Here is a 26,236-nt window from a genome sequence, read left to right on the forward strand (position 1 = left end):
GGCATCACGCTCATTTTGGCAAAGGCCTGGTTGTCATGGCAACCCAGCATCAGCAGCACCAACCACCGCCATCTCTCAATGCAAGCACATCGCCCATCCTTGTGTACGTGTCCAGAACAATAGGCACCGGAAAACAATAAACGAGTGGGGGGGAAAATAAAAACATGGGAGAGGACAGGAGTCCGTCTGAAAGATTCACAAAAATTTGAAATCACTGCAGACTCGCTGCTCTCTCTGCCTGTCATGGTGGATTTCTGCGGAAAGGGAAGAGCTTTGAAGATTAACTTAAAACAACCACTCAGACACGCACACATACACACACACACGCACACACACACACACACACACGCACACACAGTCATATGCATTGTGTGTGCATTTGGGTTAAGTTTCTACCCAGAAGCGCTTCCTTAAATCCCATTACATCCCCCCCCTCCCCACAGCAAAGACAGTTGGTATGGAAACGGATCAGTAAAGCTTCAAATGTCTCTTTTAACGAGTCATTACGGAGTTGCTGACACCCATTAATGTTTCTGCCTCCCCACTATGGCAGCGAGAAACCCCATCACTAACCCAGATTGCTGCAGGGATGACTGGGAATATGTGAATCGTGGTAATCATCCCGCTCGCCCGCACTCTCTCTCGTAATATTTCAATTTCCCTCCTTCCTGTATCTGACTTGCCTTCATTTGCAAACCAATCATTGTGCCTCATGAAGGTGCCTCCGCCGCCACAGAGAAAACATGATTGGAAAGATTTGCAACACACCTTTAATCATCCTCTGACAGGGGAGATAAAATAGAAGAGGGTGGGCTAGAGGACTCCATGGGGTCTCATTCTGTCGGTCTGGCATTTCACACGCTGTGAAGTCCTAAATGGGAAGAGCAATACAGCGTCAATAAAAGCAAAAATGCCACGGGTCTGGGCAGAGAGAGGAGGGAGTGTGGATTCTGCAGAAAAGAGATCACAGCTATTTTATCACTCTGAGAAGCCCAGTCCCCGCAGAGAGCTCTGTGCTTCCTGCTCTGCCCGTTCTCTCATCTCGCTGACAGGATACAAAACAGAGATGCAGAAAAGGGGAGGATGATAAAGGATGGATGGAAGGAAAAAGAGGGAGCATGGAAAAGGGGGAGAGCACATGCGACAGGAAAGAACGGGATCTAAGGGGCCTTGAAGGAAAAGGCCTGTGATGTTACAGCATCTAATCCTCTGTCTGGCTGATTTATGTGGCCTGCAGGTTAAGTGATTTAGTTCTGTCCCAGCTGCTGACTCAGCTTCCCGGGTTAGAGCGACGCTTAATGATCTGGATTTTTTTATTCACGGAACGTAACGAATGAAAGGAATTTAGTCATAAACCAAAGTATTGGAGATGACAAGTGAATGGATGTCCTGATGTTATCATGAATCACGCTGCTAGTGTGGTTAAGAATGTGATCAGGCCAAGTGGAGGCCAGAAATCTCAAGTTCCTACTGAGTAATCACTAAGTTATTGAGAGTGATCAATAACAATATACATGAGGGTAATTAATCAATAATAGATAACAAATTACACTCAAATCAAAGACGACTACCACTCAGAACAATGGATTATACCCAGTTCAAGAAGAAGACAAACAGGACAGAAGTAGTTTTTTAATTGATCATAAATTAGACCATATTTAATATTATATATTATATTATATTATAACGTTTATCTTACAAATTTATATATTTTTTATTTTGCAACATATAATGACATAAGCACGGAGAGAATTCTGGAGTTTGGGTGAGCAGGGTTACGGTCGGGGTTAGCGAGTCCAGACACAGAGAGAATCCTTCTATCCTGTATAATTTGAGATTTTCTACGTTATGAATTAAATGTTTTGAAATGTGCCCAATGGTTTTGTTCTGGTGTCAATATACTTAAAAAGTCCACATATTATGACCTTATGATGCATCTCGGAAATTGTTTTACGCTACATAATTGACAGTTATGTTGCTGTAATGGATTAAACACAATGTGATTACAGACAGAGTCAAATGTTAATGAAGTTATTTTCTTCTCTGTGACACAGCAATCATTCTTTAAGCGTTTAAAAATAACCAAGGATAAAACAGAGGTAGGTTTTGATTTATTTGACAAAAAGGAAGAGGATGAAAGAAGACAGAGATGAAGTGCCCATCATCATCCTCAGGGTCCAGAGCAGCACAATAATTCATCGTCAGCTGGCAGGATGTTTCTCAGAGAAAACATCCACCATGGAGAATGTTTTCATCCATCATCCATAATGAAACTGTAATCTGACTGTGCTGCTAATCTCTTTGATTGTGTTCATTTATTTTCATGTATTCGAATGAATAATTTACTGTAAATCTGTGTGTGTGTGTGTGTGTGTGTGTGTGTGTGTGTGTGTGTGTGTGTGTGTGTGTGTGTGTGTGTGTGTGTTGAACATGGTGTCTTTGTCTGGTTTAAATGGTGACTTCTGTGATAGGTCTATTGTGCTGAGTGAGGACATTTAGAGCAAAATGTGAGCTTACACTGCCACCTACTGGACAGCTCATACATTAGCCAAGGCCAAACAATCCTACTCATGATTCTCTAGTATTTAAAGCAGAAATATAAAATAAAAAAAGAAGTGTTCTAATAACTTAAATAATCTCTTTGTGATAGTGCAGCAACATTTTAATGGATTCTTCCCAGACCTGTTTCCTCCTTAAAGTTCAGTTGAAATCAGTTTTGTAGATTTAGCGTAATCCAACAAATGAGCAAATAAACAAACAAACAAACAAACACTTTTGAAAACATCAAATTCTGGGCCTACATAAAAAATTATGACCATATGTTACAGCAGATATAAATCATACATGCACCACTATACTAGTACAATATACCTGATCTATACATAGATCTGTGTAAAATCTTAATCTCAACAGAAATAACCAACAGCCTACCTCCAGCAGCCAGACCAATTTAATGTGGTAAATACATGAGACAGTATAAAGTGCTGCAGTACAGTGGCTCTGTTATGTCGCTGCAGCGCCCTCGTGTGGTCACAAGGACTCTGCGGGCTGCGGTTTCCAATGGAGGAGCAGGTGATGTGTAACTTCACACGGAGACAGGTTTATACCGGAAACTACTTGGTGTACTTTTCAAATTAAAAACAACAACCTGCACCTTCATTCTTGTACTACATGTTGGGTTATTTGTAGATAGAATATTTCAATGGATCATTTGAATTACGATAAGCAAATATTTTTTAATTGCTTGTAATCTAAATCAGCACAAGTTAAGATCATGGTTTTACCGGTTGTGCATCTCCTTGTGAACATTTTGTGTCTCTCAATTTGAGGCCTATTTTGTGTCGCTTGTGACTGGTTTGCATTTGTGGTCTTTGTTGTCGTTCTGCGTGTCGTGTCTCTTTGTGGTCAGTTTGTGTCTCTTGGTGGTTGTTGTGCATCTCCTCGTGGACTTTGTATCTCTGAATTTGTGGTCTTATTGGTCTCTCTTGTGATTGGTGTGTATTTGTGGTTGTTGTGTGTCTCTTTGTGGACGTTCTGTGTGTTTCGTGTCTCTGTGTAGTTTGTTTGTGTCTCTCTGTAGTTTGTTGTATTGTGACCTCTTGTCCTTTTTGTGTTTGTTGTGGTTGTTTCAATTCTCTGTGGTCAGTTTGTGTCTCTATATTTGTGATCTTATTGGGTGTCTTTGTAATTCTTTTGTATTTGTGGTTGTGCATCTGTCTCCTCGTGTTCCTTTATCATTTTGTATTACACCTCAGGTCCAGAACCCTGTACCCTGTGTTCAGTAACACCTCCTTGGCAACACATTTCTCCCAACGCTGCTTTTATTTTGAAATGTAATAGCCGGAAGCTCACCAGCATGGCAGCAGAGGTGGAGCAGCTATATATGGTATGTGGCTCCAATCAGGCAGTGTGTGTCTGTGTGTGTGTGTGTCTGTGGTGATGAATGCACACCGGTGCCGGCTGCGGGCGGGCGCACAGGACTCATACGGGACGCGGCCTGATCCTTTGAATCAAAGGCAACGGTGTCATGTTTAAAACGCGCGTTTGCAGTATGTGTGTGTGGTGATTTAGTGGAGACGATGCTGACTGACACGACCGTGGAGGAGGAATTCGAGATCAAGGAGGAGGAACCGTGGTACGACAAGCAGGACCTTGAACATGGTACAGTCTCCTCTCACTCTTTGTCTCTCACCCTTCCAGATAAAGAAGCTTATCGACACTTTATTTAACAGGCAAATGAGAAGCAGGCACATCACAGCTGCTGCACAGAGAGATATCATTTATTTAACACGGTCCATAATATATGTAAACCATGCAGGTGCACGCGAGGTTAAATGTTGTACGTTTATTTGTGATGATCTGAAACTGTGATTATTGGTTATTTGTAATCGGGATATTTGATTGGTTTAGCGGATGTGAAACAGCTTGACAGGCTGCTGAGAAAAAGCAGAAGTCAGCAGGACACTCATGCGGCAGAGAAGGAAAAACCAAATGATTTGACTTCATTCATCCCCTTTGTCTTTATTTCATACCTTTACACCAACGCTTATAGGATTATCTGAGAAATATCCCCCTCCGATGTTTCATATTTTCATCCCAATTGTGCTATTGTCCTATTTACTCCGGATTTGGCTGGATAGGCCTGTCACATGTGCAAAGAATGCGTATAATTCGTAGGTGCAGGAGAAATCACCTTAAGAAATGACCTCAAATCCACGTGCACACGCTGTCAGTTTGGATAAGTGGTTTGCCAGCAACAACAAACCCTCTGAAATCCGCTCGTGTATCAACATCCTGTCTCCAGACTGACTTACAACCCATGAGCACTGAAGCACTGTGTGGATCCTCTCTTTCTCTCCTGCAGACCTGCAGCTGGCGGCCGAGCTGGGGAAGACCCTCCTGGAGAGGAACAGGGAGCTGGAGCAGGGGCTGCAGCAGATGTACTCCACCAACCAGGAGCAGCTGCAGGAGATCGAGGTACAGACAGAGCTCTCTGATGTCTCTCTCTCTCTCTCTCTCTCTCTCTCTCTCTCTCTCTCTCTCTCTCTCTCTCTCTCTCTCACAATCTCTCCCCTGACCTCTGACTTGTTGTGTCTTCACCTGAAACCCAGTGTTGCTTCAGAGCCTCAGTTCACCGTGAGTGAAGCTGCTTCCTGTAAGAGGCACCGATTTCACCATCAGAGTTTTTTTTTATTCTATTAGAAATGCTTCAGTTTAGTTTCAACACTTTTATTGATGCGGGTGCAGAGTACAAGCGGTATCACAAGTTGTACTGCAGGAGATCACACAGCATCAGGAGTTTTTCTAATTACTAATGTTGGCGGAGCTGTTAGTGTTTACAGATCCCAATAAGTCGTCAGTCCTAGCACATTAAAATAACACATCTCTTTGCAGTAAAGAGATAAATACAACATTATTCACTGAGTTTAAAGGTTGATTGTTAAAATGGGAAATGTCCTTTTTTTTTTTTTTTTACATGAAATAATAACAATATTTATCAATAACTATCAGTTCAGTTCACCATGAAGTCTGTTGTATGTTATTATAATCTGTTGTAGTAGTATTTTGCAGCTTTGTTAGTATTAAAAGTATATTAAATCATTTATTTAGAATTGTTGGATCATTAGATGATAAAGATTTATATAAACTTAAAAACATAACATTTCTATTACTTGTATACACATGCACACACACACGTCCCTCCTGTTGTCATATCATCTCTCTCTTCTCATATTCAAATGAAGAAATGTACGGGATCATTCCATCATTCATTACCTCACATGTTATCTCAACCTAAAACAACACAAGTTCAACATTAGCTTTCGCTCTCACACAAATCCAGAATATATAATGAAGGCCCAGTTGAGAGCGTGAGGTGTCTTGTCAGTAAATCCCTTCTCTACATGTCACTGCTGGCACTCAGGATTAATCTCTTTAAGACCTGTTGTTGGATACTTGTGACGTCCCCGGGTCTCATTCAAGCTCCTGACCTGTGTTGCATTTAATTACCGTCTCTCCCGTTTGTGGCCACTGTCGCTCTTCAACTTTAACAACTGTAACTAAGGGAGACGCAGCGAAGAATGAAAGCTGACCTCTCTGACATCCTGTACGTTCACGTTATTCATTGACTTCTGTTTGTTTGCGTCCCCTGTATCTGTGCAGTGTGAGGTTGAGCTGTTGAAGCAGGTCTGTTGTCAGCGAGAAGTTGATGTTTAGTGTGTTTGTGGGTTTTCAGCAGGTTGTGAGACGAAAGGTTCAAGGTGTTCTGGCTGCAGCAGCTGATAAGATAACCCCGTATCCCTTGATAAAGAAACTGATGAAGCTTTAAGACTTTTAGGTGTTGGTGGAAAATAAAAAGGTTTGCACTTAAATTACGTGGCTGTTATGCTGAAGGAAAAATGCACAGTTATCACCTATAACACCTGATAAATAAAAATACAAGTTTAAAAGGGGTTTTGATTATTAGAAAACTTTAACTTTGCTGTTATTTTAACCCACTTATTGATTTTTATGAATTTCTCACATATTTCAAAAATGGTAGTGAAACTATTGCATTGAGCCTTTCAGATTAAACCAATCCCAGAAATCATTCCATTCTCTGACATAGTTGGAAAGAATATTTGTTATCGTACAGTAACATAATGAAGATCACCTCCCTATAAATACAAATTTTAATTTAAAAAATGTGGATCAAATTTGGCCTGTTCATTGATATTGACATTCTACAGATGTCTGATTCTTTTCATAAAGATCTCTGCATTGTTTCTTGAGAAATTTGCAAAAATGTAGAAAAATTAGATGTCGCAATGTCTCACAAAAACATAGATTCCTTTTTAAAGAGGTAATAATGATGACAATAGTAGACTGTATGTCTCATTATAGACATCTCAGCACATGATGTTCTATAGACCGTCCTCTCTCTCACGCCTCCACCTCCGTCCCTCTCACTCTCATCTCTTGCGTCTCTCCTGCAGTACCTGACGAAGCAGGTGGACCTCCTCAGGCAGGTCAATGATCAGCACGCCAAAGTGTACGAGCAGCTGGACGTGTCGGCCAGAGAGCTGGAGCACAGCAACCACAAACTGGTGGTGGACAACAGGACGGCGCAGCAGAGGATCCAGGGGTAAGACAGGAGATTGGTGAAAATGGACAGATGTGCAAAGTGTCCTCTTTTATACAAACTAACGGTGTTGTGGTTTCCTCTGTGCAGGCTGGCAGAAACCGTGGAGCTGCTGCAGACGCAGGTGGAGGAGCTGCAGCATCAGGTGGAAGAGCTGAAGCTGAGTCCTCAGCCTCAGAAGCCTCCGCACAGGGAGGGGTGGTCAACTCGCAGCAGTCAGAGTGTGTCCTGTCTGAAAGAGCTGCAGAACACACTCAGGTGAGCGCACGCACGCACACACACTTTTATTTGAAAATTAGCACAAGTGAATGCATTAAAAAAAAGCACCATCGTGACAGAAAACATATGTGTTGCCATGCTGGAAATTAATCAACAAAAATGTTATTTGTCATTTGTTTTATTTATAGCTCTTATCACGTATATGTATGTTCAAGTGCTCATGTTTGGTTTTCATTAGTTATTTAATGCTATAGAAAACGGTGGTGGGGCCATCCCCCGATCCCTCCTGCGCAGACTCTGGCTCCAAACGTGCAAGATGGCGGCGTTCGTATGCGGTTTATTTATATCACAAAACTCCTCAGCAGATTAACTGATTTGTTAGTTACATTATACATCGACACACACTGTTGGCAGCCTGGTCGACAGAATTAATAACATTTAATACAGCCTAATGGTCGCTGGAAAAGATTCCTCAACCTGGTTTAAAAAAGATAATCCTAAAGCTCTTTGTTAGCATCAAGAAGGGAAACAGTAAATCCTCCTTCAGCTGCAGCTCCCCTCTGTGTGTGCCAATCCTGCTCACTGGACATTGGCCCACGAATAACTCAACGATTCATGCTGTGGTCACTTCGTCTTATTCATAGAGTTTAGTGTGTGTGTGTGTGGTTGTGTAATCCTGTTTGGGCCGCGCCGTCGTAAACATCCAGGTTCAGGTGGATGAATGAAATCTCGCTGATGACAGAGGAAGTCGGAGTGCAGGTCGGTGGAGGACGTTGGAGGGAAAGAGGTCAAAGTCTGAGCTGGGCGGGGGGGTGTGAACATGTCTCAGTATCTCAGAATTGAGTCGTCAGCGGATTTCTAATCACTTTGTTTCTTCTGATAATTTCCATTTCTTCACCCCGTGTGCTTTTATCTGCTGGGTTTTAAATTTTACGTCACCTGTGCTGCGCATTGGTTTGACCCAACAGTCTCCTTACATTCAATCAATCTGCACCTTTTTCCACCCATGTTCCGGATTTCATGGGTTCTTCTCTCATCAATACCACATTGCGTAATCCTGCTAACTTACAAAAAAGAAAAATAAACTAATGCCAGTAAAAACATAACTTCCTCAGCAGGATGTAAAAAAACTGTATACACAACATACACCTAAAAATATACACAATTAAACACATTAAAGGATATTTAGAGGTTCAAATACAAATTAAAATGTATTTAAATCCCTGACATTATTTGGTTGTCATTTGCCAAATATTGATAGATTGATTTGCATATTCGTTTACCTATCACATGTGCAGCCAAGTTTCCTATCAGACTGAACCTGGATTGTGACCTTTGGTACATGTTGCCGTCATCTCTGTCCTCTGTGCGTTTCCTTTCATCACCTTTCACTTTGTTTTTGGCTCATAAAGTGTTTGATAAAATTATGACAAACTATCAGCAATTAAAATAAAAGCGGTTGTTAAAAAACGTCCTAATCAAAGGTCTCTTATCGTTCTGCTGTGGAGCTTTTGACTGGATCGCCTGGGCTGCAGTTGAAAAGTTGAAAAAAATACTTTATTCACAGCACATTGTTGTGAAGCACCTTGAAGAAAATGAGTCTGGTTTCCTGTTGAAAACAGAACCACACCTCCTGTAGAGAGAACCTTCAGTCACTCGGCAACAAGCAACAACAAATGATAGATATTGATGAAGATAAAACAAAATTAACAGGATTGATAAATACTATAAGAACAAAAAAAGGAATATACGAGTAGATCAGTCAAACTTTATTTATATAGCACCTTTCAAACAAACAATTGCTGTTCAAAGTGCTTTATAAGAGATTGGCGATTTGTTCAAAAAGGATTCATAAATTCAAAAACCAATATGCACTCATCCATTGTAAAAGATTACAAAGTAAATGATAATGAAACTCTAAAATCTTAATATAAACAAGACAGAATAAATAATAAGAAGAATGAAATGATAAAATACCACAGAAAATGGAGTATATTAATACTAAAATATGTTTTCATGATAAATAAAACCAGTTTCAATTCTAAAAAGCCTATTTGTTGTGTTATTTGGTTTTGGTAGACTTGTGAAAGTGTGCGTCTCTGTAAAACCAGCTCCTGTTGTGTTTGCATGGATTAATCAAACAAGATGTAACATGTTCTTATTATGGGCTTCAGTGGAAGTGATGGGTGGATGTTGTGGCATTGGACAAAACCTGTTTCTCCATGTCTGTATTAAGATCAACTAAACGCCTGCTGGCTCTCGCTTCATGTTTACATTGGTTGGTTGGTTGGTTGATTTTTCAGAAATCAAGATCTGCAAGAGAAGTATGAGAGTGTGAATTGCAGATACGGGGTTTATAGCGTCTGTGTGTCTGTGCAGGTACGACTGTGACCCCGATGAACCCTCCGACGACCTCGAGTCCTCCGACATGTCGTGGCACGAGGAGGAGCAGGAGTCACTGCGTCAGTCCCTCCGCGCCCTCCAGACGCAGTTTGCCGTTGAGCGCGCCCGCAGGGAGGAGACGGTGCGGGAGGCCGAGCTGCTCGCCGGCGAGAACGCGACGCTGGAGCAACAGCTGACCAGGATGGAGGGGTGTCAGGTGTGTGTTTGACAAATTGTGTTTGCAGGACATTTCTGAACAGACACAATTACATAGAAATACACATTAAAGGGATAGTTCACCCAGAAATCAAAATTCTCTCTTTATCCACTCATCACTATGCCAATGGAGGAGTGGGTGAAGTGTTTAAGGCCACAGAACACTTTGGGAGTTTCAGGGGTAAACAGTGTTGCAGCAAAATCTCATCTCTTCTCTCTCATTTTTCTCTCTTCAGGTCCGAGTGCAGGAGCTGGAGCGTGAGGCCGAAGAACTCCGTCAGCTCTGGAAATCGCAGTCCTCCACCAGAGCCTCCAGGCCGGACTCGGCCATCCACAACCTGCTGCCGGAATCGCTGCTCCTCCACCCAGAAGAGGAGGAGAACGAGGGTGATGCAGCCGCAGCTAGAGGCCCCTGGGTGCTGAAGCGCTGGGGCCAGGAGAGGCCGACGAGGGCACCGCAGCTGCCCGACTGCCCCGACAGGATCTACGACCACGAGTGCTCCTGCGTGCGCCGAGCAGAGGTGGTCAAGTACCGCGGCATCTCGCTGCTCAACGAGGTGGACGCCCAGTACAGTGCCTTGCAGGTGAAGTACGACGAGCTGCTGCAGCGCTGCCACCCGGGGCCGCAGGAGGCCGATCAGGACGGGCAGAGCCATAAATCGGTCCAGACGCCGTCCCTCGTTTGTCCTGCTCTGAAAGACATGGAGGACTTTGAGGATGACTTTCACCAGCCTGAGTACAAGGAACTTTTTAGGGAAATTTTCTCCCGCATTCGTAAAACCAAAGAGGACCTGATTGAAAACAGGGGGGGAACCTCTAACGGTGGCGTGCTGCCTATTTCGCATTAGCTGCTTCCAGAGAAAAGAGAAAAAAAAGACCTGGTGCGAGATTAATGATCTTCTTCCAGTTACTCTGCGATTTAAACTTGAGACTTAAACAACAGCACATGCAGCTAAGTCGACACTTTGTGTGTGATTTGCCCAGAAAATGTCCAACAAAGACACAAGAGTGATGCAGAAAACAGGACGACCAAACACCACCAGCTCAGGTCTCAGATGTGGCTCATTTTGCACAGAAACACCAGTGCCTAAAGCCGCCGTCTCCACCGTGCGCTCACTCTACCTCACTTTGCAAAGACCTGTTCTTAAAACCTGAGGAAACCGTTTCTGGGGAATAATCTGTCGTGTCTTCATACACTGTGTCTGTAACGCTCTGTTCTACAGGTCCTGTAGTTTCCTTTTATAAATGAATGTAAATTCACTGAAAGGTTCCTGGAAAAGACCTAAAGAAGAAGTTTGGTAATAATTACAGAGAAATTGGAGAAACCAGTGAATATATTTGAATTAACTGCTGGTGTGAGGTGGAAAGTTTATTATTTAGTGCAAAACATGCAAAAAACTGTACATTAAATATGGAAAATCAGGTTTTGGATTAAATTTAATAAAATCCTCATGTAGTGTCAATGCAACATACATTACAAATTAATCTATTGATTTATTTTTATTTTTTATTAATCACTTTGGTCAACGAATATTCAGGAAATACCAAAAAGCTTGATTATTGCTTTTGTATTCATTTTACAATGATACAAAACAAATAGGGAAAAAAAAAAGTCCTCACATTTCAGTCAATGGAGCCAGATAATTTTTTGGGCATTCCTGGAAAAAATGGCATTAAACAGATGTTCAACAAATAGTTTGAGCTCTTAACTCCACAAAAGTGAACTAAACTCTCAGAACTTTACTCTTTTTTCCTTGTAACTTCGTACCTTTTTTCTAGGAAACATTATTTGGGAAGTCACAGATCTGTAAAACAAATTGCTCCACTTGAATCTGTTTTGTTTACGGATCTGTGGTCTAATCTTAATTTAATTTACTTCCTTGCTACTATTGGGGGAAAAAAGAAAAATGTAGGCGTATTGGTGATAGTTGTGCCTGCGAGGATGATCAGTATATAATCTGATGTTAAATTGATGAAGAAGAGGTTAAAGTCGGTTATTGAGGGTGTTGGAATAAATTCGTGGTTTTTGTAATTGTAACATTGCTCTGAAACTTGATTATTGTATATTAGGTTAGATGATGTGAGTGGATGTTATATTAAAGGGACGTTCTGCGGTTCATAATGAAATCACTTGATAATGTAGCAGCCTCCTGATGTTTTCGCCTCAGGACGCCGGTGTATGATTGGAAGCTTCTTTTCCCAGCAGCACCTCTGTTGCGTTCGCTGCCTGACGTTTCCATCGTCCTTGTTTTAAGCTTAAAGTCTGTGCACATGTATGTAAACATCCTGTTAAGTCCCATTTAGATGCACTTTAGAATTGCACAGGCTCTTCTGACACTTTATATCTCATGTGTAGTTAATGCAAAGCGTGATGTGCTACTGTTCCGATCATATTCTAGACCTGAGTAACCTGCAGAATGTTTGTGTGTCTGTACGATGCGCTTTTGACCTGTTTCATGACTGGACCTCTTTGTTGCTGTTATTGCTCTGAGCCATAAAACATGAAGCAAGATGCGACGGCAGCCGTGTGTCTTTTTTCTTTCTCCCATTCCTTGTTAAATAAGTTTTAAATCAAGGGTGGATCCTGGGGTGGGGCCAGGGAGTCAGTGGCCCCAGCTGAAATCTGATTGGCCCCTGATGTGTCCCTGTCCTGCCTATAGTCTTAAAAAAAGTCACTTACTAATAATAAATATGATTAATAGATATTTTTTAGCTTTTTTGTAGTACACAATGAACACTTTTCTAAATATAATCTGTGTGGCTTTACTCAAGCTATAGAGCTAACAGTAAACCAGGAATAACCTAAACGTGCACCTTACTGGATCAGGAGTTGTGCACGGATGTTGGACATTTAATTTGGTCCTTTGTGGATTCAGAAAAAAGCTAAGATCTGATTCAAAGCTTATTTATAGAACTGGTGTCACAGTTAAACTTGGATCATTCTTTTTGAATGTCATCTGATGTTAAGAGAACATTCAAATGTCAGATGCTGGATTTAAAATAATCAAAACACATGAAGCTGAAAATATAATTCACCAAAGAATGAATCATTAACGATCAAATTAGATACATAACACCCCCGAGCCCTGTGCGGGTTTTCAATTTGCATATAACTGCTCTAATATAAAAATACATTTAACACCCTGTGGTTAAATCCCTCCAGGTCTTCCTGATTTATTACATTCACAATAATATGAAGTCGCGTTTTACCACTGAACTCTAATCAGTTCATCTTTGAACAACTGGTACAACTGGTCAAAATTTCAGGTGAGAAATTTAGCAAGAAATTCCCTAAAGGCAAAATGAGATATATTCAAGAAGCCAAAACCCTGTTTTTTGAGGCAACCAGGATCTCGACTTTCGACCAAACTTCGAAGAAATTCCCTCCTGCTGTTCTTGAGATGTTGTACCCACAAGACCAAAAACGTTTTCTGATGTGTGACCTTTAACCACCAAAATCAAATCAGTTCATCCTTGGCATTCTTGAGATATTGTGTTCACCAGAGAGGGACTGGCGGTTGTCACTGGCGTGGAAGCTGATTTTTGTTTAGTGTATAAAAGCTATAATTACGACAAAACAACACTTGCAACTTGACATGTTTATTGAGCAAAGTAACAAACCAATGCAGAGAAAATAATACAACTGTCGTTTGCTGAAGTAGGAAATCCTAACCGTAGCCTGACATGAACACTTGAGAATCAGATTTACTGTCTAAATGTCTCCAGTCAGACTAAAAACATTCTGGTTCCTCTAATTCGTCACGTGAACAAGTGGGAGTTTGTCCTGATCACTTTGAGGTAGAGGCACTTCAGATGGAGGCTCGAGATAGCAGCGCATGTCAATATACCAGCGTTTCCATAGCAACAACTCTTCCACCGCCCAAACAAAGCTCCAAAGACATCCATTCTTTTTTTTTAAGCACGTACCAAAATTAAATCCCAAACAGATTTATGAAAAAACTTTCGTCCAAATTGCATCTTTATTGGCTCTCATCAAAATCAGTCTCTTGATTGCCTCTCACAAAGAAAACGCATCTGTACATTCAACCGAGAAAAAAAACCCCTCAACATCAAGCATTTTATCCACTTCTTCTCAAATTTAAGATTTGACTAAATAATATACAAACGTGGGAAGAGCTACATCTGCTGCAGCAGTTTCCAGGTTCGTAAGTGCCCAAAAAGAATGAAGTGATTTCAGTTTAATAATACGAGAAGAAGGATTTCAGGGACTTTTTGCACCCTTTTTTTTCCCCAGTCCCTTTTGTTGACTCTCGGCAACGTTTCCCTAATTTTTTGCTTTTCACACAATTTAATTACATCACATCATCCACGCTTAAAGCTCACTTCTGACACGTGTGTATTGAGGGAGACAAAGATCCATCAAAAAGGAGTGAATTTAATGGATAAAAAATATGTCAGATTCAATGTTTTCTACCTAGAAGGCCTTAAATAATGTTTGCTTTGTTGACAATTTTTTCCATGGTGACGTTTAATCAAAGTAAAATGAAAATATATTGAGCTGTGGTTTGTTTTCATGGTTAACACCCCCATGATCTGGTAAAAGTTTATAAATCTACAGATAAACTGTATACGCATCTGTCTGTTTCTTCATCTTTGTATATTTAGAAGTTGCCCCCAGTTTCTCCAGCTGTCTGTGTGGTTATGGGAGGAGCTTCAGTTCACCATCAGAGTGCTCAGGCTAACGTTTCAGATGAAACGAGAAAAGCTTTGAGTTCTGAGCAGAGCCGACAGCTGAAATCTTTTTCCTCCAGTCAGCCGCCCGGCTTCAGAGCTGGGCAAGCTGTGATTGGCTCTCGTCCCTTTGACTGCCCTCCCACTGGACACCCGGGAGAGGATTTCATTGGTTGTCGGTGAACCGCAGGGGGCAGGATGTCAGTGTCAAGACTGAATCGTTCCCTTGAGGTACCACATCCCTGCGTGGCTGATGCAGCACTCCTGGAACCAGAGGATGAGTTACAGGTGAAAAAAGTATCCATTAAAAAGGGCGAGCATTAACTCTCATCACTGATCTCACCTTGAGCACCCGGTCGACGTCCGTCTTAGGTACGTCTTCAAAGTCCTGTGCCAGTCGCGCTTGTATCATGTTCCTCCTGATGCGGTAATTCTTCGTGAACAGTTCGTACAGCAGCCGGCGGTGCTACAGAAAAAAACAGAATCAATAAAAAAATAGGTTTGGTATTTTGGCAAATTAGCTGATTCATTTGCAGTCTAGAAGATCTGCTTTCCATGCGTTTACTTGTGCAAATGTTGCCAGCTGAACTATTTCCCTACTGAAATTTTAAACTGAAAAAGAAACTCGAGGTGAAAATCCCCACACTCTGAGGTGGAAAATTTCCTCAGGCAATGTTGCGATACAACCAGCCCATTGGTGGGGGGTTGCTGCTAACCTGCTGCATGTGCTTTCTGAAATTCAAGTGAAAATCAGCAATCATTGAAAGACGAGAAGGATGTTAGGATAAGGGGGATGTTAGGAGGGAGTTTACCTTGTCGAAGTCTTCACCAGTTTCCCACAAACCAAACACCTTCTGTTCATCGGCTGCTGCTGTGGTCTGAGCAGGAAACTACAGTTAGAAGAAAAGAGCAAAGTGACAAAAGCTGTTACCCAGGACGTTCAAATCTCTAAAGCTGCTTTCAAAACGTGCTCTGAACTCCGGCTAATCTCCTGAAATTATCCGGCGGAGCCGTATGGGACAACATCAATGCCAGTGTGGATGTGCTTTCCCCAGCCGAATTTATATGCAACTTCCTGCCTCTTGCTACAACCCTCGTGTGAAAGCTCCGGAGATTTCTGTTGTGAACATGTGTGACCGGAGAATCTCCTGCTGCCTTCTTCATACGTGAAAGGGAAACTCTAGAGAAACTCAGGACCTAATTGTGCAGACATGTTCCGGAGGTCATTTCTGAAAATGGCTTAAACCTGCTCAGACACAAGCTTAGTCTTGCTCCATCCTCTGTCATCATGCACATGGAAATAAAGATGCACACAACATAGCATTCATGTTCACTAAAACTCTGATTTAGGCATGCAAGTAACTAAGTACTCAATTGACATTAAAGTTGTCTTTGACTTTTTAAACAAAAAAGGTACAAATTGGTAAACATCTTTAACATTTCCCTCAGACGTGTAATTAGTCTATATGATTTGTCGTCAACAAGAGCAGGTCGACCACCAGACGACTCAACACTAAGCGCATTAAACCAGGATTTACCCTCCAGACATGACCCAGCGACTCAAAACTGATCTTTAAACCGTCATACATCCAGACAATATTGTTCACCGTGACATAGAAGAGAAGTTATCTGACTCCAGATCTGCCTGCGTTTGCAAGCAGCGTCGCAGATTAACCCCCTCCTTCAGCAGTAATGAGCTTTGCTTGGAGGCCAATAATCTGTTGCATAATAAAGATGGCACCCGGCCATTCCCTGCCCTACGGCGGCTGAAATCCTCTCATGTCAAGGATATAGATGGGATAAGAGCTTAGCCAGGACAGGGCTGGGCTGGTCCTGGCAGGAGACCTGGCTGCTAAAGGAAACATGTTGATGGGGCACAGACCAACCTGCTCTCTGCCCTATGAGCAAACACCAAGCCAAGAAAACACAAGTAGACTAATAACGGACCACAACTAACTAAATAAAGCCTACAAACAGCCACCTTAGTGCAAACCCAGAGGGAACAGCAGGTATCAGGTGGCTGCGGGGACTTCAGTGCAACTTGAGAACCACTTTGCTTCAGTGCACCTTTACAAGCAGCAAAGCGATCCTGAGAAAATCGACCGTTAAAGTCGTTATTTCTAGGGAGAAAACTGATAGCTGCTTTCAAGCTAATGGGGAGGGAAAAAAACGTTACTCTGCACACGTTAAAACCCGACAAGCAGGTAAAACAGGTGACCATTTCATTCTGCTCCCTCCCGGGTCTTTGATCTGAGCTTGTCTGAACAAAGTTAAACCGAACCATGCACGTTTGAGAAGTTCCAGCTCAGCAGGACATGATGAGACATCGTCATTCACTCTTTCAGCATCACAGTCTGCTCAGTAACGTTCTGTTGCTCCACTTTTCAGTGCACTGCTTCATGTACAAACAGCGGATGTGGTCACTGCACTGCCTTCCGGTTGTTCTGTGTTCTTGTGTATTGTGCTTTCCTGGGTTTGTAAATCTTAATCTGTCATTCATGAAAATAACCCATTTGGCTTTCACTACCACATTTTAAAAAAGTTGTTCAGTTTGGCTTTGGATTTTCCGTCGGAACCCATCCAAGCTCAAGAGAAAACTAACCGAGCCCGATCCGACTGCATAACAAGCTCTACGTTTTCCTCCATTACAGGAACGAACAGAGAAAAAAAAATCAAGTAGATAGCCCATCCAACATGATTAAACCTGACCAGAACCGGAATATCATTTCAAACTTGTTGTCTGAACCTGACCCACACACACAGACTGAGACAGAAAGGAAAACAGGAGCACCCGGTGTGATTTTGAGTTTAACATCCAAAAAGCTTGTGAATCCTTCACTTTTTTCCCCCTGCCTGGATACTCACAGGCACCATTATCTGTTTGCAGCGGCAGAGCAGCATGGCGTCCTGCAGCACGTGGTCCGAGACGGATTGGAAGACACTCCATCCCGCTGGCATGGAGGCCAGGTGGAGGTTAAACAGCCTCTTTAGCTCGTTCAGCGTCAGTACAAAATGCTTCCTGAAAGTCTTTGTCACAAAGTCCTGCAGCTCTGGGGACGGCGTGTTGCCGTTAGTGTGATCGAAGTTGGGGGAGGTGGTGCTGGGGTAACCATTTACAGAACCGTTGGGGATGGAAGAGGAGGGCGGGGAGGTGGTGTCCATGGGCTCGTCGTCCTTGTCGCTGACAGGTTCCTGTTTGATGTGGACGGAGCTTCCTGCCCGTTTGGTGTCCAGGTCCTTCTGGAGGGACGAAATGTTTTCATGCGCTCGCTCCTGTGCCATCTTCAGCCGCTCCTCCCCAGTGACATGAACAGGCTCTGGAAACACACATCAGCTCATGTTAAATTAATCTCTTCTGAATATTTTACGTGCTAGCCAATGTAATAAGTTGACTGTTACAAATACAAGTGAGTACCCACCTGGTTGAGGAGCATTCTTTGGCATAAAGTCTTCTTTAGAGAAGTTAAAGACCTTTTCCAATCTTGAAAAAAAAAAGAAGAAAAGAGATTGGTACGAATTAGTCTCGATAAAGAATCAATTACCCTCCAAGAGAAATGTTTTACTAGCCTGCTGCCTCTGAGTGTAGCCTACTTGCTCTGGATGCCAAGCCACAGCATGTGTTGCCTGTGGGCCACATCTGGGTGTTTCTTAATGAACTCGCCGTCAGTAGGCAGCAGGAACTCCCAGCCCCGGTTGATCCGAGGTATTGCCACATGCTCCAGGAACTCTTTCACATCCTCCGGAGGAAGCTGACACCGACGGAAAGGAGGAAGGACGTGTTAGTTCTGTTTACCTGAGTGAACTGAAACATTTGCTGCCTCAGGGAGACAGATGCAAACAGGAGCCAGTGTTCCAAGAGGATTCCAGCTCTGCATCTAAGCAACTGTGAAAGACGGTGGTGTTACAGAGCATCTGAGCTGGAGTTTGTTTTCGTTAATGTCAAACTCTCACCAAGAATTTTATGTTGACAGTTCTGTAAACAAGATGGCTGCCGACTTTATTCTGTACCTTCACACATAAAACCTCTTCTGCAAATTCTGCATGATATGTGCATAACACCCTATGAGACTAAAACCTGCTGCACAATACAGGGTTTTAAAATCTTAACAAATTTTTAACAAGGGAGACCAGACATCCCAAAAGATGTAACTGTTTTTTAATCTTATAATCATGAGAACACGCACACACACACGATCCAGTTACAGGACCACACACTCAACTAAAGAATTTCAAGTAGCAATTCCAGAGACTTGGGTACTCACAGAAACTTGCGTGATTAAATGTGACTTCAGAATAAAAACAAACATGCAGGCAGACTGCTGGTGGTTTTTGTTTGTCTAATGTTTTGCACACTCAGCATGAAACATTAAACAAGCACTTGTATTGCTGCCACAATTCTCTTTCTACTGTCAACCTGGTACAGGAGACAGAAGTATTATTTATGAAGTAGGCAGCCATGTTTCGGTTCTAAACACAAGTACGCAACTTCCAGTTGGCGGCGCTTCCCGGTCAGCTCGCTCTCATATGATATTGCAACTGCTAACTCACCCAAGACCAAGACCTGATAAAATGTTAATCCTTCTGGTCAAAATAACCCTGAGATGTTGTGATGCTTCTTGGTTAAGAAGATTCTCTCTATCTTTATTTATTGCCACTTGGGTAAATTTGCTATTTTGTTCATGCTGCTTCTTACTTTGATGGTGGATGCAATTTCCTTCCTCATCACAGAGCGCTCCAGAGTGAACCTCCACATCTACAACGAAAGGAACAGACTCAAATCAAAAACTGACAACACAAAACAATCTACCTGGTCTTACACTGTCACTGGATTAATTTTGAGAAGTTCAGTTGTTGACAGCTCACCACAAAGTCTCTGCCCCGACAGAGCACCTCAGCAGGGACGCCACTGTGAGGACTGCACGTGTTTTTAGGATACAGAACATCACTGAGGAAAAAAAGCAGGGTAGTTAGGTGTAATTTTAAATTGTCATTTTGAAATCTAAATTTAATCTGTGCATCAGTCTGCAGAAGAAAAATTGGATACACTCTTCTTCCTATCTAATTTCCACGTAGACGAGGGTGGATTCTGTTTCACTGAAGCTGCTTGGTCTCACCTCTTGACAACCCAGTTCCCCTGAACCAGCAGCGCCACCTGTTGGATGCAGCGCAACACCGCGGTTGAGTCTGTGCCAGAGGCGAGGAGGCCCATGAGGTTAGCAAACGGCATCATCTTGACTGGAGATGAGAGAAGATGTCAGAGGAAAGGAAACAAACCTTTAAATTAAATTGTGTACATCTGATGCAGTGTGTGTGGATCAATATAGTGAGTCAAAGAACTCTGCTTTTGGTAACTCTGTAGCTGAGGAAGATAATTGGATGTTTTAAACTGTTTCACACCTAATCTGGGACAAACCTAAACAACTCAGTGACCAATGAACAGTTTTGTTACTGATCTGCTGTTCAAATTATTAATCACAAGGCAAATGTCCCATTTCTTTGCTGCCCCCAAAACCTTTTCCCTTTTATGACTAGTTTAACTTACCATTCTTCATCAAGGTCTTGACTTGCTCTCCCAGTGGCAGAGTACGCAGCTGAGCCATGGAGAGCACATTACTGGGACCAACAGGCTTCACACTAACGCACAGAAAAAAGAGAAGGAGACGTCAGTGATGATTCATTTCTGGACCAGTCAAGCAGATATAAATCTATTCTCTTTCTTCAGAAGACCGAGGAATACTTACATTTTTTCCTCAGCGAGAGGGGGCATCAGCATGGCCAGGTACTCCCTGAGGAAAGAGGAGATGTTAGTCAGGGAGACGTGAGCAGAACTAGAACAACTGAACATGGACATTCGCTCCAAACCACACAAGTAACATTATCAATCAGAACAAACAAGCAGTGTGGTGGTGAAAATACATCTGTTGTGTTACCAACATAAAATGAATATGGTACAGACTATAAATAATTCTCCTGGTCACAGAAATGAAATCCATTATACTCACTTGGGAGTTTTGACCAGTTCCGAGTTCTCAGAGGCGTCCACTGACTGACAGAAGAGGTACTGCCTTTCATGCTCTGACCGACTATCCTGAATTCAAATAACAAGACAGAGACAAAAGTGATGAGAAAGGAGATTCATGATCAGATCTCCTGACAACAACAAAAAGCAGATTTCAGACATGCACATGATCGCGAAATTCTGTTTGCCTTTCTCATATGAAAGAAAGTAGCAGGAGGTTGTTTGGGTCAGACGTAGTCACAACAGGAAAATGTGTGAACATTAAGGTGAGGGGTGGTGACTGAGTAGAACACGCAGGAGGCATCACATGCTGATAAATTCGGCTCCAGAAAGCAAGGTTTTTGTTTACAGGACATCGACAAGTTGTCTGTCCATGTTTTCTATGTGAGATATTTGTTTTCCTCCAGTTTTGTCGTGTGTTAGAAGCGTCATCGACACACCCACCAGCTGTACATTGTCCAGACATGTTCCTGCTGTATTCTGAAATGGGCTCCCAGACATTGTCCGTACATTTTACTCGGGGTTTGACAAGAAAAGTTCCCAAAAAAAGTCCAGAGCAACTGACTTGGAAATTTGCGTTCTCACATACCTCAGCTGAGAGTAAAACTGAGAACTGTGGTACCCTAACAGTAAGTGCACCCCCTACCTTGACACCATGGTAGTGCAGGTGAACCCAGGGCTCCTCCGCCTGCTTCTTCTGAAGGAACTCGTAGGAGTGGATCCTCCTCTGCCGAGCCTGCTCTGACTCAGGGCGAGCAAACCTCACCTGGAAGGGAACACGTGCATGAAAACTTTATTTATGGCCATTCATGGGCAAATGAAGTGTGAGTGATTGTGTGTTTACGTGTGTGAAAAAGTTCTCACTGTGACGGCCTTGACATCTTCCTCAGCTTCATCCTGTGAGGAGTCTCCACCTGCAGACAGAAGACAGAAAACAGTCGTCATGACCGATTTTAATCCGGTAATGCAAGGTTCTAAGATAATTTTCGCTGCTGACAAAGGCTTTAAACTCTAAAAATCAAGTACAATATATATTTTTTAAATAGATCAATGAGCCAAAACACAAATTGTGAGCTGTACTGTCGTGTATTTTGATTTACTTATATTAGGACGAGAGTTCATTAATCACAGTTTTAAAGACACAAAATACAATCTTGAATATTATTAGAAGCAACAATCTACACTCGTCTCACATATTTATTAGATTTTGGAGAGAAGATACACACCTTCATTGGCTGCCTCCCTCTCCCTGGTTTTGTTATCAGCCTTGTCCAGGTAAGAGAAGCTGGGTCTCATCTGGAGGATTCCTGTCAGAGGTGTGATGTGAAGCTCACCTATTGACATAAACAATAAAAGTCACAAACCACATCCTGGTATTTGCTCAGTAATTATTTGATTCATTTCATTCTCATGTTAATACGTCAGGAAGTCGGTCATGTTGACACATTTTGTTATCTTGAACCTAAACACACAACAGACACGTGTAGAGTAACTCAGCACGTAAGGATAAGAAAGGTAACAGTGATAACGGTTCACATGGACTCTCTGAACATATGAGTGACCTTTGTGTATTTGCAAGACGCAGCACTGAAGTCAGACCAAGCAAAACACAAGCACAGCGCCACAGAAACACTGGTTATTAGATCCGACCTTTGCGAAACACGGCAGCAGCGTATCGGGAGGTGTTGGTGGTGGCTTGGATGGAGGAGAAGGTCTGTTTGTCCATCATTTTCCTGGAGAGAAAAATTAAACCGATTCATTATTCAGCTTCACTTCTCAAGAAAAGTAAATCAAAACTTCACTAGATGAAACTCTGCCAGTGTGAAGCTGTTTCAGGGAAAAGTTTGACGTTTTGGAAATTTCACTTTGAGATTCTCTAGTTGAGAACCAGATGTGACGACCGATATCGCTCTCATGTCCAAATGGTAAATATAAATCAAAATTTTAACATTAATTTAATGGGGGGAGAGAGAGAGAGAGAGTTCATCATCAAACTGTAATGGCCTGTTTGAATTAAAAATATTTAGTCAAAATGTGCATCAGACCATGATCCAGCAGGGGGCGCTCACTATTAGCTTGAACAAATTGCATGCCCTCTTGACTAAAGAGTAAAAGCAAGCGAGTAATGTAGCATTGTCAAATTTGTTCAAACTTGATTTTCAGAGAAAGTAACAGCCCTAATCTACAGCCAGGAGATGGTTAGCTTAGCTTAGCATAAAGACTGGAAATAAAAAGAAGCAGCTAGCCTGGCTCAGTCCAACAAACAATAATTTTGCCTCCGACGATGACGAGGTTGTTGGTCTCAGCCAAGAATTAATTTCCCATTTCCGGTCTTAATTCTAAGCTAAACAGCTGCTTCATATTTAACATACAGATGTTAATAACATTAATAATAATATTAATAACAATGCAACAATGATAAGAGAAACAAACATTAAATGAAGACACCACAGAACACTGTCATGATGGCAGCCGGGGGTTGCCTGTTTTCATCCAACTCTCTGCCACAAAGTGAACAACTGTAGATTTCAAACTATTCCTGAACACGAGCAGCGAACAAACAGGCAGTAACACACAGAGCTAACTAGAGGTTTAACAATAGACCTACACTGAATACGTGTTGGTTTCATCGAAGGTTGTTCCATCCACGTTCAGAGCTATTTGTTCTCCCTTGCTGCGACAGTAGTTTGGACTCATTGCGTTGATGGCCATTTCCAACTCCACCTGTACAGTGATTAGTGCAACAAAAAACATGTTACAGTCACTTTCAGATGAATAAAGATTCTCTACACTGATGAGGTGTAAAGTAAGAAAAGAGCCTCTCGTACCCTTTGCTGCTTGGGTTTGATCTTAGCCATCAGGTGGTTGACATCGTCATAGGTCATGGTGGATGGTCGGACAGGGTACTGTGTCAGAGGAACAATGAAGGTGATTAGTAAGTCGTGACATCATTTATCAATCACAGTGTAGATTAGAAGAGTCAAGATTAAGGGAGTCGCACTCGAAAGCATTAATGGCAACAAAGAAAAGACTTACCTGGAAAAGATACAGCTTGTCTGCGAGGCTTTTGGCGAGGTACACATCAATCTAAGAGAAACAGAAAGGTTGATCAAAGCTATTCTGGCTTCACAAATTGATGTGAGGAACTGGCAGATGCTACCAGCAAGGAGCCTTTATGACAAAGCCACTTTTAATTTTGGAACTTTTTTAGCTGTACTGTCATATTTCTGATGTTTCTTCTGCTGTGGTCAAAGCTCTCTTCCAAAAGAGAATTTTGATCTCATTAAACTTGATTAAATAAAGCTTATAAATAGATGTCAAAATTAAAATCTGTGTTGTATCTATCTTATACATTAATTTACTCAGTTTGCAGCATAATGCAACCCTACATTAAAATGATCGCAGCGTAGTATGTACATTTTAAATTAGGGATTACGAGAACACAAGTATGATGGTGAATCCAACAATAGCGCAAGTCGAGCTTCGGAGGACAAAGTAAGATCAGTGCATCTCTACCCTAACACCCTGCAGCACTGACACACAAAAATAAAGAAATGATATTGTGTATTTTTGTTAATTATCAACAAATTGCCCACCGACACACTGAATGATCCAATCTGGGCATTCAGCCTCATGATATCATCCATGGTGAAGTTGACCTTTCTTAAAATGCTGTAGTTAATTGCAAATGTTACTTATACAGGATTTAGTAGAGTATTTGCTAGGAACTATTTTTAGATGTGGAATAATACATATTTTCGTGAGTGTTTCTGCTCCACTGTGCTTTTGCTCACATTGATGAAAATCCAGTGAAATATTGTGCAGTTTTAAATAGTTTTTGGACAATGACGGAGGAATACAGCACAGGGGAATAAGCTTCGTCACACTTCAGATACAAGGCCTGCAGTTATTAGCAGGACAAACTCAATGTGGATTAGAACGCGACATCAGCTTTATCCTTTAACATCAGCCTGTGGATGTACCTCTTCTATAATGGGGTCATCATCATCCGTGCTCGCCATATTGAAGTGAGCAGAGCGAGGAGGAGATGAAACAGGAGGGGAGCGGCAGCAGATCTACAACATCCAACCTGGAAATAGACAAATTGTTTAATAAGATGATTTATTCTGCGCGCACACACACACACACACACACAGTGGATGGTAACAAAGGAAACAGGTGAAAAGCAGCTGGACCAGTAACAAGAACAATGTGATTCCACCCAGGCATCAGATTTCCTCAGATTTATCAGGGAGTTTCAGGATGTCAGTCTCCAGGAGATCTTGCAGTAAAACGGTTATTTCAAATAAACCCTTTCCAGAGAGTAAATCACTACAGGGATCTGACAGAAAGACCAGAGTCATGCAGCCTGTCAGGAGGTGCCACCACTGACAGCCAGGTACAACTCACATGATGCAACACAATGTAAACCACATTAAACAACTACTCCTCTTATAAACACTTGCTAATACACGTTTTAAAAGCTCAAACAGCAACATCAGACTCCATTAAAGTTATTAAACGCTGATATTCCTAAAGAGAAGCAGCTGATCCTGGCTAACTTGGCTTCATTAGCATGCTAGCATCTAAAACCCTCCAGCCACTTGTCCAGGGCCTGGCGCTACACTGCGGGTTGCATTCACATTTCTGTACATAAGATTACAGAAACCCACGTGTGTGTGTAAAAGAAAGCAGGACAAACAGCGACCACACTTCCGGTAAACAAACGTGCAGCGAACGAAGCAAGCTAACAGGCTACGAACTAGGCTAGCTAACTTTAACCGTGCATTAGCATAGGGCTAGCTGGTGGAAATAACACACAGCCAGTCAGTCGCTGGGTCTGGCTCAACCGACGCGTTCTCATACGCCCCACCTGAAAGCCCCACCTGCTCGCTTCACCGTGGAGGTGCCGCTATCTCATCCGTGTGAGGGCCCGGAGCTGGGGGAGGTCTAGCTCGGGCGGAGGAGGCGAGCTGGTGGTGTCGGTGCCATGATTGACTGAGCTCCACACGCAGACACGTGGGGAGGAGCCCGGGCCCATGATGCACAGCGACTCCACAGTGCGGTTGTCTCTGCTGCTCTTTGTTTGTGTTCACAGGTGTAAGGTTGTGTTAAAAATGACACAGTGTGGGGGGGGTTGTGTGTGCGGATGTGTACGGAGAGGAGGTAAAGTACAATCTAAACCATGACGGAGGCAAAAGATGTCACGTATGGCAGCGGTGGGATTCGAACCCACGCCCCCGAAGAGACTGGAGCCTTAATCCAGCGCCTTAGACCGCTCGGCCACGCTACCTGTTTTGCGCATCAAGCCAACTTTAAATAAATAGCGAATATTGTATGTATTGTTGTTTTGAACATGATTTTATAGTTATATTGTGTCTCTTTTTGGTTATTTTTCTCCTTGTGCATCTGTTTTTGTCGTGATTTTTGTGTCTCTTTTGCCCACGAGCCTGGATCTATTAAAGCCCACTTTGTCATTCGGGTTGACGTTCACGCAGACGGAATCTACGGTGGCCCGAGAGAGCTCAACGCACTGCAAAGTAAGAAAACACATGCAGATAGAAAAACCACGTGCAAATCCAGTAACT

General features: G+C 42.4%; 2 protein-coding genes and 1 non-coding gene across 4 annotated transcripts; 1 reads left to right on the forward strand and 2 right to left on the reverse strand.

The window, feature by feature from the left end:
* The first annotated feature begins 3,872 nt into the window (after positions 1 to 3,872).
* LOC117753303 (cerebellar degeneration-related protein 2-like) lies at positions 3,873 to 22,630 on the forward strand. 2 transcript variants are annotated; one of them, XM_034571292.1, is made up of 7 exons: positions 3,873 to 4,161; positions 4,865 to 4,977; positions 6,975 to 7,123; positions 7,211 to 7,378; positions 9,719 to 9,938; positions 10,174 to 10,805; positions 22,614 to 22,630. In XM_034571292.1, exons 1-6 carry the CDS (start codon positions 4,080 to 4,082, stop codon positions 10,783 to 10,785), a joined length of 1,344 nt encoding a protein of 447 aa, XP_034427183.1. In that variant the 5' UTR covers positions 3,873 to 4,079; the 3' UTR covers positions 10,786 to 10,805; positions 22,614 to 22,630. The 2 variants fall into 2 exon arrangements, with proteins under 2 accessions (XP_034427183.1, XP_034427182.1); XM_034571291.1 differs by lacking the exon at positions 22,614 to 22,630 and having other exon boundaries at positions 10,174 to 12,451.
* polr3e (polymerase (RNA) III (DNA directed) polypeptide E) lies at positions 13,522 to 25,884 on the reverse strand. Its single transcript, XM_034571288.1, has 21 exons — positions 25,535 to 25,884; positions 24,632 to 24,738; positions 23,685 to 23,735; positions 23,477 to 23,554; positions 23,257 to 23,372; positions 22,299 to 22,381; positions 21,875 to 21,982; positions 21,513 to 21,562; positions 21,295 to 21,414; positions 20,632 to 20,717; positions 20,371 to 20,415; positions 20,172 to 20,263; positions 19,744 to 19,864; positions 19,493 to 19,574; positions 19,323 to 19,382; positions 18,221 to 18,378; positions 18,049 to 18,110; positions 17,495 to 17,946; positions 15,442 to 15,519; positions 14,973 to 15,095; positions 13,522 to 14,893 (listed from the first exon to the last, which is right to left on the reverse strand). Exons 2-21 carry the CDS (start codon positions 24,668 to 24,670, stop codon positions 14,837 to 14,839), a joined length of 2,061 nt encoding a protein of 686 aa, XP_034427179.1. The 5' UTR covers positions 24,671 to 24,738; positions 25,535 to 25,884; the 3' UTR covers positions 13,522 to 14,836.
* On the reverse strand, positions 25,860 to 25,941 carry trnal-aag. Its single transcript has one exon. It is a non-coding gene; the product is annotated as a tRNA-Leu (tRNA).
* Between the last annotated feature and the right edge of the window lie 295 nt (positions 25,942 to 26,236).

This window comes from Hippoglossus hippoglossus, chromosome 19, assembly GCF_009819705.1.
Source record: "Hippoglossus hippoglossus isolate fHipHip1 chromosome 19, fHipHip1.pri, whole genome shotgun sequence".
In the NCBI taxonomy this organism is placed as follows: Eukaryota; Metazoa; Chordata; class Actinopteri; order Pleuronectiformes; family Pleuronectidae; genus Hippoglossus; species Hippoglossus hippoglossus.

Excerpts from the sequence above, each read along its gene's own strand:
- LOC117753303 (XM_034571292.1), top strand. The coding sequence starts at position 4,080 with ATGCTGACTGACACGACCGTGGAGGAGGAATTCGAGATCAAGGAGGAG. Across the intron at positions 4,162-4,864 it reads CAAGCAGGACCTTGAACATG|ACCTGCAGCTGGCGGCCGAG; the intron begins GTACAGTCTCCT and ends TCTCTCCTGCAG. Across the intron at positions 7,379-9,718 it reads GAGCTGCAGAACACACTCAG|GTACGACTGTGACCCCGATG; the intron begins GTGAGCGCACGC and ends GTGTCTGTGCAG.
- polr3e (XM_034571288.1), bottom strand. The coding sequence starts at position 24,670 with ATGGCGAGCACGGATGATGATGACCCCATTATAGAAGAG. Across the intron at positions 23,736-24,631 it reads ATGACCCCATTATAGAAGAG|ATTGATGTGTACCTCGCCAA; the intron begins GTACATCCACAG and ends TGTTTCTCTTAG. Across the intron at positions 15,520-17,494 it reads GCAAACAGATAATGGTGCCT|TTTCCTGCTCAGACCACAGC; the intron begins GTGAGTATCCAG and ends TTCTAACTGTAG.